Source organism: Eptatretus burgeri, chromosome 5 (genome assembly GCF_056783735.1).
Source record: "Eptatretus burgeri isolate ZD-2024b chromosome 5, Ebu_testis_v1, whole genome shotgun sequence".
NCBI lineage: Eukaryota > Metazoa > Chordata > Myxini > Myxiniformes > Myxinidae > Eptatretus > Eptatretus burgeri.
This window is the reverse complement of record NC_140965.1, coordinates 81,148,623-81,164,281: the sequence shown is the minus strand read 5'-3', so window position 1 is coordinate 81,164,281 and position 15,659 is coordinate 81,148,623. Positions and strand designations below refer to the sequence as shown.

Here is a 15,659-nt window from a genome sequence, read left to right as displayed (position 1 = left end):
ATCCATGTGCACATTAGTGAAGTCGTTATTTATAACGGCCTTTGGTCATGTTTTTTTACATGGGTGCTGTTAAATCCGACTGTGTGACAGGCTCATTCATCTGCAGAGCGTGCAGCTATAATCGGAGCGGTGCGTGTGCGAAAGCTTCCATCAGACGAGAAGTTTTCAATGAGAGGCGTGGAGTTAGAGAAAGTGATCGCACAAGACAAGGCGAATGGCCTGGTTCCATTCTATGTGAGTGTTTGAAAACTGCTAATTGTTGGAGTGTAGAGTGCTGCAAACAGATGCAACTCAGCCCCAAAATTCTGTCACAACACTTTTAACTTCTTCATGTTGTACACAGGATTAAAGACGAGATAGGGTACTTGCCTTTGAATTGTCTAATCTGAATATGGTTCTTGATGCGATGATAAACCTTCGGATTGGTGCTTCACAGGCATCAAACAAGTGCACCAAAATCAAATGGACGTTCATCTGCAGATCCGGGGCAGGTAAGCAGTTCAACTGCACGGACTGCATCAGCAGCGCAGCGATGCCTCAAGAACGATCCAAGCAGAGCTCCAAACTTTGAATTTAAACCCGGTACAATGTGCATTCGCTCTTCTACAATGAACTTCTCCTTCTTCTTCTTTAAGGGCCCCGATTGGTCCCGTTCTCTTGTCGTGTCAGCCCAAGTCATTCATGAATCATTCGGCCAGACCTGAAGTTCGACTGAAGGTTTGTGATTTTGACAGGACTTTGTGATTTGTTCAGGGTTCTGATGATGACTCACCTACTCTTCATCATTAGACCCAGTGGGATATTTAATGTCCACCAACTAATGCAAACAGACGGGATGCCAGGCTTAACATCCATCAGAGGGGCACCGCACTTTGTGATAAATACCTTGCCTGTGAAGCACCAGTCTGACAATTCAGAGTCCGTTTAGGAATCTAACCCAGACTAGATAGCTCAAAGGTAAGTGCGCTACCTCTGCATCATCCCGTCAGATCTAACATTCATTCACTAAGAATAATCAAAAGGTCTTATTGAAACCAAAATGACATGTAAACAGTCTCATGACTCATTGCAATATCCTGAAAATATCAACTTTCTCAAACTTTGTGTGGCAGAAAGCTTCAGTAGAGAAGATGTCCACACTTGTTAATTAATGGGATGCAGAAGATAAATACACATGCAATCCAGAAATAAATATTTGGAATTCTAAAGCACCTTTGGCACAATGAAAGGTTGGAAGAAAATGCAGGACTTTGGAAATTATGACTCTGTGATGAACAAATATCTTTTTGCTTGATCTTATCTCAAAAAAACACAGCATGTAGATCATAATGACCTGCTGTGCACAAAGTATGCATACACAGTGTATAATAGCACAATCGTTGTCACATGACAACGCAAGTTTGATACAATGCCACTCGAGACCTGAAGCACGATGCAAGTCATGCACAGGTTTATCCCATCGCCCCTGCAACTACAGCTGTCCTATCTATCCTCTTGGCCTTGATACACCGAATCCTGCATTGAGACAGTTGTGGTGAAGCAGCTTGTTTTTTTAACGTGGAAGCCTGACCGAAAAGAGGGTAACTTTAGATCACTCCATAATTTTCACGACAAGCATGTCCGCATTCTATGGCAAGCCAACAAACATCCTGCTAATCTCCAAAGCTGTAGTCTCCAACAAATCTCCATCCTAAAGTTAATGGTGGTGCCATGGCGAATCAGTGTCAAGTGTCCATATGCTCCCTCACCTCAGACTCTGCTCGAGACAAAGCAGAATGTCTCAACTCTGTTTCTGCCACCATATCTCATTGATCCAACCTATCATGCTCCATCCCCCACATCTTCCTTATTCCATTGTACCCATTGCCTTAGTGACTGTCTTTCACAGCCAAGAAGATGCAGAAGGTTCTGTCTCACCTCGACTCATCATTGGTGATATTCAGATGGAATCAGTGCCCATGTCCTCAGATGCTTTTACTTCTTCTCTTACTCTTATCCTCTCTTCTTCTCTCCTTCTGTGGACGCTCATGGACTATGCAAGTAAGAAATCTCAGTTGAGTCTCTCAGCAACCAATCGTTGGACACAAACTCCAACCAGCGATAACCAAGGATTCTCCGAAGAGACCTAGTATCAAAGGAATTAACTCTCCATCTCAGATCCCTGGTCAGACTCAAAGTCTCATATCCGTAGAGCAAGACTGGAAGCACCAAGGACCTGAAGAGTTAGACCGTCGTCCTGCACAGGAACCAACAGCACCACACACCATGATCCAGTGAATCCATGACTCCCCAGGCCCGACCCAGACGTCTATTGACCTCTGGCTCACAGCCAGCAGAGACATGAATATCACTGCCAAGGCAAGTGAATCTCTCCGTGACCTCAACACCCTCACCACAAACAGGTACAAACAAGATAGCAGCAAACAAGATGTCATTGAAAGCCTGCATCTTAGTTTTGACCCAGGAAACCAGTCATCCCAGTGGTTCCAACTCCTCATTCAGCACCTCGAGGGCCCTCAAAAGGAGATCAAAATTCTCCGCAAAGATGATTGCATCATCTGTGAAATCAGGGTCAGAGATCTTAATATTCCCAAACAATATAACACCACAGCTTGATCTCTCTGACATTCGCCAAATAATTCAGTCCATGCAAGTGCTGAAAAGTGTGGGGGCCAGTACACACCCCTAGCAAACTCCAGTAACAACTGGAAATAAGTCAGAGATGGTATCACCACATCTCACATCACTCTTAGTACCAGAGTATAGTTCGGACATCAGATTGATCAGTTTTCGTGGCACCCCATGAAGACCGAGAATCCCCCAGAGGACATCCCGATTCACTGAATCAAACGCTATGCTGAGATCAACACAGGCTGCAAGCAGCCCCTGCCAAAACTCTTGTCTGCGTTCGGTGAGGACCTCAATAGCAAGGATATGGTCCATCGTTGACCTATTTGGTATAAATCCTGACTGCTATGGGCGCTCGTGATCAAGCAGATGATGGTGAACCCTTTTGAGAATTATCCGAGCAAGACCTTGCCCGTCACTGAGAGCAGCGTTACTCCTCGGTAGCTGTTGCAGTCTTGTCAATCACCCTTCCCTTTCCAGAGAGGGACAACAAGGCCCCTCTTCCAGTCAGTTGGGATGATGCCTGTGTTCCCAGCAGAGCACAGAACTGCATGCAACGACATGAGCACAGCATTTCCACCAGCTTTGAGAAGTTCAGCATGGATGCCACAGATCCCAGGAGCTTTACCCAATTTCAACTGGTTCACCTCAGCCTGTGTTTTCACAAATTTACACAGTTCACAGTTGATTGGATTGTCAGCAATAGGGAGAGTAACACCCCTGACATCCAACTCAACAGCTGGTGGGTCAGCCTGGTATAGCCGCTCAAAGTAGCCAGCCCAACGGGCCTTCATTTCGGACTCCTCTGTCAAGATCCCACCATCCTCCGCTCCAACTGCAGTACACTGAGTGACGGGCTTGGAGGAACTCAATGCGCTAATTCCCCTGTAAGCAGAATGAGAATCACTTGACCACAGGTGATGCTCTACCCATTCATAGATTCCTCGCACATAGGCCTCCTTGCCCACCCTTAGCGCACGTACAGTTTTATGCCTGAACTCCTTGAACAGCTAAGCACTGCCATTAAGCCTGACACTGTGACTCTGGTAAATGGTATCCAGTGTCCCTAAAGCCAAAAAATTATTCTTTGCCATCCGGTGAGTTCCAAGACATCAACCGGCAACATCAATGATGGTGGTCGTGAAGGCACTCCACAACTCTTCAGGATTCCCCAAAGCACCCAGACCCCCCCCCCAAATCCTCACTCAGCCTGTTCACAAACTCCTCAGCTACCCTCTCATCCTTGAGCTTGCTTACATCCTGCCTCGGCTGGGATGGTACCATTCTCCTAGATTTCAGCTGCAACTTCAGAGCTGCAACTTCAGAGTTGCTACTGTGGTCAGTATTGAGGAACTGATCACTCCAGTAGACCCTGCAGTTCTGGATCATCCTCGAGCAACCACAGCGACCACATGGTCAATCTCCTTTGACACACTACCAGCGTTGGAACACCAAGTCCAGCGATGAGCTTGTGGGCACTGAAACCATGAACCAGCCACCCAAAGTCCATGACTTTTTGCAAAGTCAAGGAACTTTGTGCTATTCTTGTTCATAGTTCCTGACCCATGGGGACCAACATACGCCGCATAACCATCCCTATCAGCACCATTTGATGCAGTGAAATCCCCCAAGACGAGAAGAGTATCTCGCCTGGGACATTGATCAACCACAGACTCGAGTGCAGCATAGAATGCGTCCTTCATGTTGAGATCATTCACCTCAGTTGGTGCATATACAAAGACCAGGGAAACAACACCCAAGTAGTAACGAATCCTTCGTCTAATAATACACTCGTTGACCGGTGTTACCTCAATTATCATTGGAGTCAGCTTATTGGACACAGCTACAGCAACTCCTTGAGTATGGTAACCATCAGAGTGACCAGACCAATAGTAGGTGTAACCACCCGCCATGATCTTGCCGCAATCCGGTATCCAAACCTCAGAAAGTGTTGCAATACCGATGTCCAAGCGCTTCAGCTGAGGTGATAACAGAGTCAGGTGATCATCCTCTCTTTGGGATAGACATTCCAGGCACCCACCCAAAGGGACCACCTCAGGTTAACGCAAGGAGACCACCATCTGGTGGACGACACCTCAGCACCACCCCACCACACATCACCGCAATCTGACCCAGGATTGTTTACCCCATGCTTTTCCTCCTGTGTCCCAAAGGCTTTGGGTGTCCCAAAGATTGGGTGTCCCAAAGGCTTTGCCCCAATCCCGTCATCCGGTGAGCTGTGCTGCGAAGGGCAGCAGCATCGGATGTACTCCTTCGGAATGGCTTCTCAGTTCTTTGTGTTTGTGGGTTTTGCGGAATGAAGTGTTTTACAGTGGCAGGAGTGCAAATCCTGCCACCAACCTCCGAACAAAAAGTAACCCAACTGCAAGAGGACGTCCGCAGACACAGTTAGGCACTAGATATGGATGGCCATTGGCTCACAACGAGCTCCTCTGCCCTGTGACAGGTTTTGTTTTTAATGCTGCTGGTGTCCATAACCATACACCCTCCTGACCAGGAAACCTGTTTGCAGAGACGGTTTAGTCACTGACAACCTGACCATGAAACAGGTAAGTGCAGGTTTACATGTTACTTATAGCAAGTCACAGATCTAATCTTGGCTGACCTGACTATAATGCACAAACTGCTGCTTCTGCTCTCCCAACAATGGATGGAACTCCTCAATGCCAGACAAGAAATCCGAGCCGTATCCCTGGACATATCACGTGCTTTTGACACAGTCTGGCACCCTCCCCAGCTCACCAAACTCTCTTCCTATGGTATCCAAGACCATCTCCACTCATGGCTCACAGACTTCCTCTCCTGTCGCAGTCAACATGTGGCCCTAAATGGAGTTCTTTCATCCCCTCTTCCTGTCCAGGCTGGAGTTCCTCAAGATAGCGTTCTGGGCCCTGTTCTTTTTCTGGTTTTCCTCAATGATCTCTCTGACCCTCTGGAAAATCCTCTATATCTGTTTGCTGATGAATCCACCCTCTGCCGTACCATCCGTACCGGCAAGCAGCAGCTTCTTCGCTCACTGCAGATCTGGATAAAATCACAAACTGATCCAACACGTGGAACATGTCTTTCAATCCAAACAAATCTCAAACTCTCACTATGTCTCTTCGAAAGGATCGTTTAGAAAACCCCCCCATCCACTTTCTCAACAATCCTCTGGAAGAAGTCCTTTCGTTCAAGCTTCTGGGTCTCACTATCTGCCATGACCTTTCCTGGGAAAGTCACATTTCAAACCTGGCCTCCAAAGCCAGTCGCCGACTGGGAATCCTCCGTCGAGCAAAGTCCTTCTAGTGCCCACCTGAGCTCCTGACTAGTTACAAAGCTTTTGTCCACAGCCTGATGGAGTACTGCTCTCCCCTCTGGGCTGGAGCTCCTGCCTCCCACCTTTCTTGGCTTCACGCTGTAGAAACCAAGGCATTAAGGATCATTGGCATCTCCCGCAATGAGGCTGAGTCTTTGGGCCTCTCACTCATTCACCGCAGGTTGGTCGGTGGTCTTTCTGTCTTCTACCGTCTCCTCTTCAGCCTTGCCCCCCCTGCTCTCTCTGCGATTTGTCCCCACCACATTTCCGCAGGGCGCTCAAGGTCCGCCAACAACCCCCTTCTGGTAAAACTACCAAAATCACGAATCACTGCTCACCTTCACTCTTTCATTCCTCTTTTTCCCCACCTTTGGAATAAACTCCCTCACTCTATTCATTCCCATTCTTCCCTCCAGGCTTTCAAAACAGCTGTTCACCACCACCTCTTATCATCCCCCATCCAAATCCTCGATCTTTTCTCCCCCCGATAATCCACCCAAGCCCACCTCCTTCAAATTTCCTGCTTTCCTTCCTGAAAGTCCCTGTAATGTCCTTCTTCTATTCCCCATGTTCTGCGTCCCATCCCTCTCCCTTCCATAGATCTCCTAATGTCTCTGTTCCCCACTGTTTTGTCCTTCCCACTCCCTCCTCTCTTGTATCATGTCCCCTATGATGTGCGTTGTGTGTTAGCTCTCAGACGAGCCTCGACAAGGTATACAAAAAAAAAAAAAACTGGATATCCTTCATCGTTCCAAAAAAATAAAAATAATCAGAACTGTGCCGACAAAAAGCTTTTTTTGTTAGCTCAGTGGAGTACTGCTTTTCCCTCTATCGTCTGATGCCCCAGCATTACAACTGTCTTTCCAAGATTCTGTGTCATTTAAAGCTCTGCACATCATTGGCAGCTCCTGTGATGAGGAAGAAGCACAAGGCCTGTTGCTCTCACATCACAAACAGATTTGTGATGTTTTTTTTTTTTAAACGATCTCAATCTCAATCTCAAATCTATCTCATATCTGACTCTCCCTCTCTACCCCCTCTTTCTCTCTCTCAAACTCTGACCCTCCACATCTCCTCCGGGATGTGCAAGTTGTTCCAGGAAACCTCTCCTGGTTAAACTCAAAAACATATGCATACCCACCTCCATTCTTTTTTTTCTTCTCCTGTTTGCTGGACTGTTATACTGAGCTTGTTCATTCCCATCCACTCCATTAACCCGACCTATCCCAACCCTCTTGCTGGTTTCCTCCACTTCCTCTCCCTCACTTCCTTGCTTGATGCGTCCAACTGCTGCCTTACTATCAAGACATTGCCTTTTCTGTCTCTTCGCTCTCCATGAGCCTCACGTTTTGTATCTTAAAAAAAAAAACCCCCGAGAAGGATGCAAAGTGAAAAACAATGATTGTGATCAGATTTAGTTATTCCCAGTTTTTTTTTTAAGTTTGAGTTTAGTTTCTTTCCTTCACACCTGGGCACGCAGTAAAGCTGGAGGTGTGCACACTCGCACGTAAGCTGTCCAACCTGGGCTCAAATCTGGACCCTGCTCTCCAATCTGGAAATTTGGTGTTCAGTGTTTTCATTTGTACTCCAAATTCGGTGCTTAGTGTTCGGTGTTAACCAAAAATTGTACAATTATCGTTTGCTGTTCTCCCCTGTTACCTCCCATGCCACCATAATGATATTCACCACATCATGCATTAACACAGGAACCTCAGCCCAGCTATAAACTGTTATCATGGTGCTTTGCAGACAGGGTGTTTCATCAATATGTGTGCTATCCCTTGGATGGACATTAAACTTGAAGTCAGGTCTGGTAGCTTTCGTTTTGTGGACCTTTCCCAGCCACTCAGACGAGATGGGAATAATTGTGGCCATTAAAGACTCATCTTCGACACCATCATCCTATTATTCCTTCACACCTGTCGTGCTCATCTGGATAGTGAATCACCAAAGTCTATAGTTCTCACAGGTGACACATTTGCTGATATATATTTGCGTGAAAAACCTCTCCAAAAGATCGAGGATACCTGCCACATAGTACCATGGTGTTTACAAATTGCATCAAATCAAAAAGGAGCGAAACCCTTCTTCAGAAAGTTAACCGAGGATTATTCTGTCATCTGCACACAACGAGACTGCAGCTTTGAGAATGATATGACGCAGGGCCGTCATCGATCGGAGAAACCAGACTCCTTAATTTCCTGGTGGCAGCTCAGCAGGAAAGATGCGATAAGGTAAGGTGGCCGTGTTTAAATGGAGCACTTGTAAGCTTCTGTCCCATCACATAGCAACCGCCTCACGCACAGCTTCCCCATTGACATCACTGCACAAATCTCAAAGCAAAATTAATTGAGAAGCTTTTTGCAAGTACGGCTGAACTTGTTGTGGCAAGAAAGCAATGACCTGGTTGTGACTCATCGCCAGTTGAATTAGATTTTACTCTTTGCAGAAGGCACAATTAAAGTGCCTCTTGTCTGGGATTCGATTATGCTCGAGTGCAGTTGAGAGGGATTGTACGAGGAAAGAGACACAGCAAAGGTCATTTTCACCACAATCTTTGTGCCATAAACAGCACAGTCATATATTTTTTTTTAACATAAAATATCCCAAAAGACATGAGCTCAATCGGTTGCAGTTATAATACGACTGGCAGTATATGCTTGCATATGTATATTTCCTGAAGGACCGTGGTTCCTGAAAGAAAGGAACAGGAAGGGACGGTGGTGGGAGTTGGGGGAGGGTGTTTGAGGAGTGCAAAGGGAATAAATCAATTATAATCAACGACTTAACCTTTCTACCCACATGTGTTATGCAAAATTGGCATTCATTTGATTTAAATTTCACTCTTTTTGGGATGCTACAGCACAGTATCTCCTGTGTATAAACGCGCAAAAGTAAAATATTCCATGGTACCTATCAGGCAAATTGACATTTTGACTCGTACTCTGACCATGTATCATCTATACCCTGCCAGGGGATCGAGTTACAAAAGGATATTGTCACAAAATCAACGAAGGACATAGCAGACACGGCACATGGTTGCTGAGCCAAATGGCCTCTTCCTTTGTCTGTTTTCAAATCCATAACTAACACACATACACACACCCTTTAATTTTTTTTCAAAATGAACAAGACCAACCTCTCACTGGTCCTTCATCAACAACTCAACCACTGTGCTGCTGCATAGGGCACAACTTCTCCATGAAATCAGTGATGTCTACAAGAAGACCCGAGGCCAGGAGCGTGGCATGGTCCTAGAGCGATGTGCAGCAGCACTTCAAGGCAACGGGCTTCACTTATCCATGTAGCTTGTGGCGAAGATGAGTTGGAGTAACCGACTTACAAATAAGCAGTGGTTGATTGATTTGATAGTGTTATAAAGAGTAGAGGCAGTCACAACAAATTTTAAATGAAGCAGTTTCGACTTAATATTGTCAGCAGTAAAGGTAGTTGCAAGAAATTACATCGAAGGTGATTGTGAACCACAGGCTGAAGAAGTACTTGTGCAGAGCAATGGAACTGGAAACGATGCTTGTTGAGCATCTGAAAGCAAACTTACCAGGTTAGCTTTACGACAGGTTATCAGCCACAGCCAGAGGAACCATCTGGTTGCTAGGCCCACAGCAACATATTCCCTCCTGTTGCAGGAATCACCAGCACTATGAACATCACACAAGGACCACACTTGCAGGAATAATGGCAAGTCATCAGTTCAGCCTGTGCTCTGACAAATGCAAACTCTGAGACCCCCAAAGCAACCTTGTATCGAAGGAAGTACTTCTAGATGCGGAACAGCAAAGCGATCACATCTGAGCGACCTCAGCAACATCCAGGGTGACCAGGTCTGAGGATAAACACAAAAAATTAGATACAGGACACTCAGGCATGGATCAAGTGTGCTACCGTGGGCCCCATTGTGAATGTGAATGCTATTGTGGGAAGTATATTTTTGTACGTTTTATTTTGTATATTAATATCCTTTGAATTGTTGGACTTTGAATGGATGTTTTTATAATCACCAACATCTACATGAATAAATGTAAAATAAAAATTAAATGTAAATTGCAAAAGTACAAACTAATTGGCAGTGCAGTTTTGTCGATTGTATTCCATCATCGCTTTTTCCAAAGACAATTAATCGCATTTACAAGTTTAAAAAATGAAAACATTGGACATAATAGTACTGTACTGGGTTCAATCACTCCCATGCAATGAGTCCCATGATGACATTGCAGGGTTTCTGACTGCTGCTTGGCCTATGTCGGTACTGTATACTGTTGCCATGATGGGGGCGAACGTGCCTAAGCTGTTTGCCGCCTTTCCTTTTTCCAATACTGAACAAGAAACACCCACTCCTTCTAGGAGCACCCGGGGCAGGGGGCGAGAGGATGTTATTGTGGCAGGTGGAGCAAATATATTTTGAGCTGTTGCTAGTAATCCGCATCTCCAGCAGGGGTACCCAGGCAAAAATAACATTCCTTTCCTGTCGTAAATCTCTGCTGATTACTGTAGTATATGAGAGTACAACTCTCATACTGTAGTTATGACGGGAAAATCGTGTCATCTCCCCACCCCTCAGGGTGGAGGGGGGAGTGGTGCCCATGACTAGACCCTGGGTACCCCAAGCACATATGCAAAATTTGGTGTAGATTGGCCCAGCAGTGTTTTCTTCTATTATTTTCAGACACACACACACACACACACACACACACACACACACACACACACACACACACACACACACACACACACACACACACACACACACACACACACACACACACACACACACACACACACACACACACACACATAGTTCAGCCGAAACCGAGCGAAGCAAGGTCAAGGCCGTTTATTCCTGACATGTGAAACACCTTGCAACCCATACCTGCAGAAAACTGATTTTTTTTTTTTTTGGAATGCTGGCTACATTTTCCATCCAATCATCATGTTCTTCTCCTCCTGTTACCTTTATAAGGGGTGAGGCCTGATGCCACCAACGTTTGCCCTGCCTTGAACATGCGATACTCCTCCACCACCCTCTGTGTTCAACCAACTCCCTCCACTCTCCAGTCACCCTAACCTTACAGATATCCCTCCTCACACAATCCTCCCATCTCAACCACAGTCTACATCTTTTCCACCTACCTTCTTGCTCCCTCAATATATCCGCATCCTTTGCCATTCTCTCTTCCCCCATTCACGCCAAGTGTCCAGCCCATCTCAGCCGGTATTTCACCAATCTCCCCATCAAGCTCATCTGCAAAACAATCTCCCCCCTCAGTTCATCCATCATCCTTCTTTCAACCCTCTTCACTCCTACAATCCTCCTGACCCAGTTGTTCTTGCAAACCTGCAGCCTCTGTTGTTGTCTCTCTGTCAGTGCCACCGTCTCCACACTGTAAAAGAAGATATACATTTTTACATCATATTTACATTTACATCATACACGCAATATGTAACATTATGGGATGCTATGATCATAAATGGACACCTCCAAGTTACTTTAATTGCAAAATAATGAACACTTCTAAACATCGAAATTGCTTTCGGCATCCATTTTTTTAAATGGCACTAAGGCAGACATAGGACTTCTTTTGAGTGTCTCCATTTCTGAAAACTTTAATGGTGTCATAATCTGTAACTATGCCAGCTTTCATACTTCTATGTCAAAACCCACAATTATTTCACATATCTGCCAGGCTATAACTAGCAAAACACACATTAAATTATTCCATGACAAAACTAGAACGGCTCTCCTGGAGTGCATAGTCTTGCCTCACACATTCATTATAAACAAAAATACCATCGTTAACTGAACACGCTACTATTATGGTCCACTACTGTTTTGGCCCATTTTCACATATCATCCATGCACACTATTATGTCACATAGTTTCTTGGCATGGGTTATGAATGTCATAAATTTAGTTCTTCATTCACATTGGTTTTAGATTTTTCAGATAAGAATTTCAATTCAACCAGTTATGGCTGGAATACCACTTCTCCAATGACGTCATATTTTTCACCATATACACCCTGTGGGGAGTTGATGACATATGCCAAGTTTCAATTTTTTTCGTTGATCTGGTTTGGAGAAAATTATATCCAATTTTTTTTTCCTTTAGTCAAATATGGCTGCCATACCATGTGACCTATGACGTCAGAGTAAGCAATAAAATATTCTCCATGAGAGTTCTTCCTATTTTTAAAGTTTTGCATTGATCGGACAAGCGGTTGCAGAGAAAACCATTTTTAAAGCGAAAATACACACACACACACACACACACACACACACACACACACACACACACACACACACACACACACACACACACACACACACACACACACACACACACACCAATAGTCTCGCATCCCCTTCGGGGAGAGACGTACTAGCAACCATGCATGTTCTAAATTCTCAGTCCCATCACAACTATGACATTGAATTATCATCAACGATTCCAACCTATCAAAGCAAAACATCCCAATATAAAGAGAAATTCTCGTTTTAGGAAAAAAATATTAAATATTAATATTAATCAAGGAAGGCTCAAAGCACCCCTCCCTTGATGTGGAACAGTTTCTCTGTGTGCAACTTTAACAGAGACTGAAAATTCGTTTCTCGGCTTCTACTGGATGAAATTGGCTGCAAATTTCAGTAGTAAATCCTTTGTACTTCTTCCTTTGTACATCGAGGTAGTATGTTCCAAATTTCAGCAACGTCCATTTACGCATTCTTGAGTTTTTAACGAAAACCCTCGGAGTCAACGTCGGTGTCTGTCAGTCTGTCCGTCCACCCGAAATGTATTTGCGTTCATATCTCAAAGTCTATACATTGAAACGAGTTGAAACTTGGAATATGCATCGGCCAATACGTTTAATAAATGGCTTTCAAAACAAATTCCACCTCGGTGCCATAGTTTTTGCTTTTTAACCTCCACCATCGAAGATTAAGGAGGTTATGTTTTCACCCCTTTCTGTCTGTTTGTCTCTCTCTGTTTGTTTGTGTACAGGATATCTCAAAAAGTTGTGGACGGATTCGGATGAAACTTGGTGGATAGGTTGTGTTTGTCGCAACGACGAATTGATTCAATTTTGGTGACGATCTGAATCTGGATCTGGAAACGAGAATTATTTAATTTTTAAGTGATTCTTCACCATTGAGAGATAGGGCCAAAACGATATATTCCTGTATAGCATGATATTTAAAAAATGTATTGGCCCAATATGTTCTCATAGATTAGGCATTATGTGGTGGAGGTATGCCCCTACCGAGTGCCCTTCTAGTTTTGTATGTAGTTTTTGCTCATTAGCTATTAGCTTGAGTTTTGTTCTTGTGCGGTACAAGTATGCAATGGCGGTGTTGTTAGAAGCAGAGACTGCTGCAGCAATCAAGGGAATCACGAAGTGCCCCTCCATTTACATGGAACGGTTTCTCTGCATGCAACTTTAACACAAAGACTGAAAATTCCTATGGGGAAGGAGGGGGGGGTCACCGCCCAAAATAGGTCACACACAATTTTGATGAAACTTGACCACAACCTTCATCACCCATGATATTCTTGGGGAAAATGCCAGGGGCATAGAAAAGGCCCCTTTATATGGTATGTGCCATGTGGCAAACTATAGAAAAGAAGGGGCATTGCATGGAGTGTGGAAAATGCCAAACAACAGAAAATAAGACACATCCAAAAAAATCTTGTGTACATGCTGTACTACCCTTGTGGTCTTTGGAGGAACCACGTAATGCTCAAGAAAAGTTCAAATAAAGGGGTGGTTGGTGGTAGAGGTTCATATAAAGTTCATATATATTCATGTATTCCATTCAGTTTGCCACATGGTCCATACCATATAAAGGGGCCTTTTCTATGCCCCTGGCATTTTCCCCAAGAATATAATTGACATTGGGTGAAGGTGGTTGGGTTTCCTTAATCAAAGAAGTAAACAAACAGCACAGCTTATCAATAATTGCACAAGTACTATTCCATGATTTGGAACAAACAGGATAGGTAGAGCAGACCTACACTCGAGTGAAGTTTCTTACCATGGACCTTCTCAGGTCATTATTAAATAAATTATTTCCCATTCAATGTGCTCTTGGCTGGATTCCAAGGACATTTGCACAGAATGGATAAACAACAACGTTTGTGTAACTTGAACCTGGCAACACATCATTATGAACTATTTTCTAAGATGGAAATAATAAACGGGTGAATCCAAAATGCTTCCTTTGCATGAGGAATAGCATTGATCATCTGTTTGTTCAAAACTCATAAGAATGTTGCATGCAATGCAAGCTTTCCCACTGCTCCCCCGACGTATAAAATCTGTGTTCAAATGTCGAGCTACTTGATGAGTGTTATTCTAACAGAGAAAGACATTTTCATCCTGTGGGCCCTGTCTTATGAAATGTCAAAAATCATGCGAGTAATATACCAAGCAGTGTTTTGGTGAGTAAATGTCAACCACAACAGATTCCATTTTGGTCCAAAGTCTCTTTCTCTTTCCTGCCTGACAGCTATGTGCTACTCTGGGAACCACAAGCTCCTGTGCCTTCGACAACATCCTGGAACTTGGTCCCATCTGTAAGTCCCTTCTGCTGTTTTACACAAGTCCACACTATCCCACACACATGCAGTATTCACAATTGGTCATTCCGATAACAATCAGGTCAGGACAGGAATGGGAGCATGCGCTGAGCAGTACGTCACCACATCCACTGTCTGCCAGAACTCCACAGGCCTCTGTCTGGCCATCCCCCAGGCAGATGCACAGCCCATCCCCATCTCGTTGAGATGCTGGTCAACCTGCTGCAACCACGAGGAATGTGGTCGGCCCATTGGCCTCCTCCACTCACGAGACTCCCTTGCTGAGAGAATCTGGTGAGCGGGATCAGCGTCAGGAAAACAAGCCACATGTCCATACAGCCGCAACTGACGCTCACGGACCATGCAGGTAACAAAATCTCATCTGAGTCTCTCTCAGCAACCGCTCGTTGGACACAAAATCTGACCAGCGAGAGCCAAGGATTATCCAAAAAGACCTGGTATCGAAGGAGTTTGTCTCAGATCCTTGGTCAGAGTCCAAGTCTCACATCCGTCGAGTAAGACTGGGAGCACCAAGAACTTAAAGACTTGGACTTTTGTCTTCCTGCATCGATACTGACAGCTCCACACCAAATGACTCCCCAGGCCCGACCCAGACGTCTATCAACTTCGAGCTCACAACATGCGGAAACATGAATGTCACTTCCAAGGTGAATGAATCTCTCTGTGACCTCAACATCCTTGCCACAGAAAGGTACAGAAAAAATAGATCCTTGGATAATGTGGAAGAACTATAATTAATTATATTCATGTATTCTCAATTTGGTTATCCTTTGTTTCTAACAGTATAGAATAAGGTGTTAATTTTGTACTGGAATCAAATTGACTGTCAGTAAAATCTCTTTTTGCAGCCTTTTGATCTCCATACTGATCTAGATGATATACAAGCAAGATAAAATGGTGTCTTAGTAAATATTATGTGCTTTATCTCATTGAAATATATATCCAAATTAGTATTTCCAATGTTTAAATGAAACTGCTCTGTTGCTCAAGAGAAGGGCGCTTTGCTGCTAGCAGCTATTGCCTGGTGGTAATTAAATAACTCCTGAGAGGCGATTGCAACAGACGCCTTGTTGTCCAAGGACGATTATATGACAGAAT

General features: G+C 44.4%; 1 protein-coding gene and 1 long non-coding RNA gene across 5 annotated transcripts in view; one reads left to right on the top strand and one right to left on the bottom strand.

The window, feature by feature from the left end:
• The window catches only part of LOC147026816 (aromatic-L-amino-acid decarboxylase-like), an 88,230-nt gene that overhangs the window by 41,949 nt on the left and 30,622 nt on the right, over positions 1-15,659 (top strand). For all 4 annotated transcript variants that reach the window (XM_085882620.1, XM_085882621.1, XM_085882619.1 and 1 more), the window contains 2 exons: positions 91-234; positions 14,471-14,537. In XM_085882620.1, the coding sequence (XP_085738746.1) occupies positions 91-234; positions 14,471-14,537 (211 nt within the window). The remainder of the gene's footprint in view (positions 1-90; positions 235-14,470; positions 14,538-15,659) is intronic.
• LOC147026817 (uncharacterized) lies at positions 8,426-14,849 on the bottom strand. The gene is made up of 3 exons (XR_015058510.1): positions 9,707-14,849; positions 9,507-9,606; positions 8,426-8,641 (listed from the first exon to the last, which is right to left on the bottom strand). It is a non-coding gene; the product is annotated as an uncharacterized LOC147026817 (long non-coding RNA).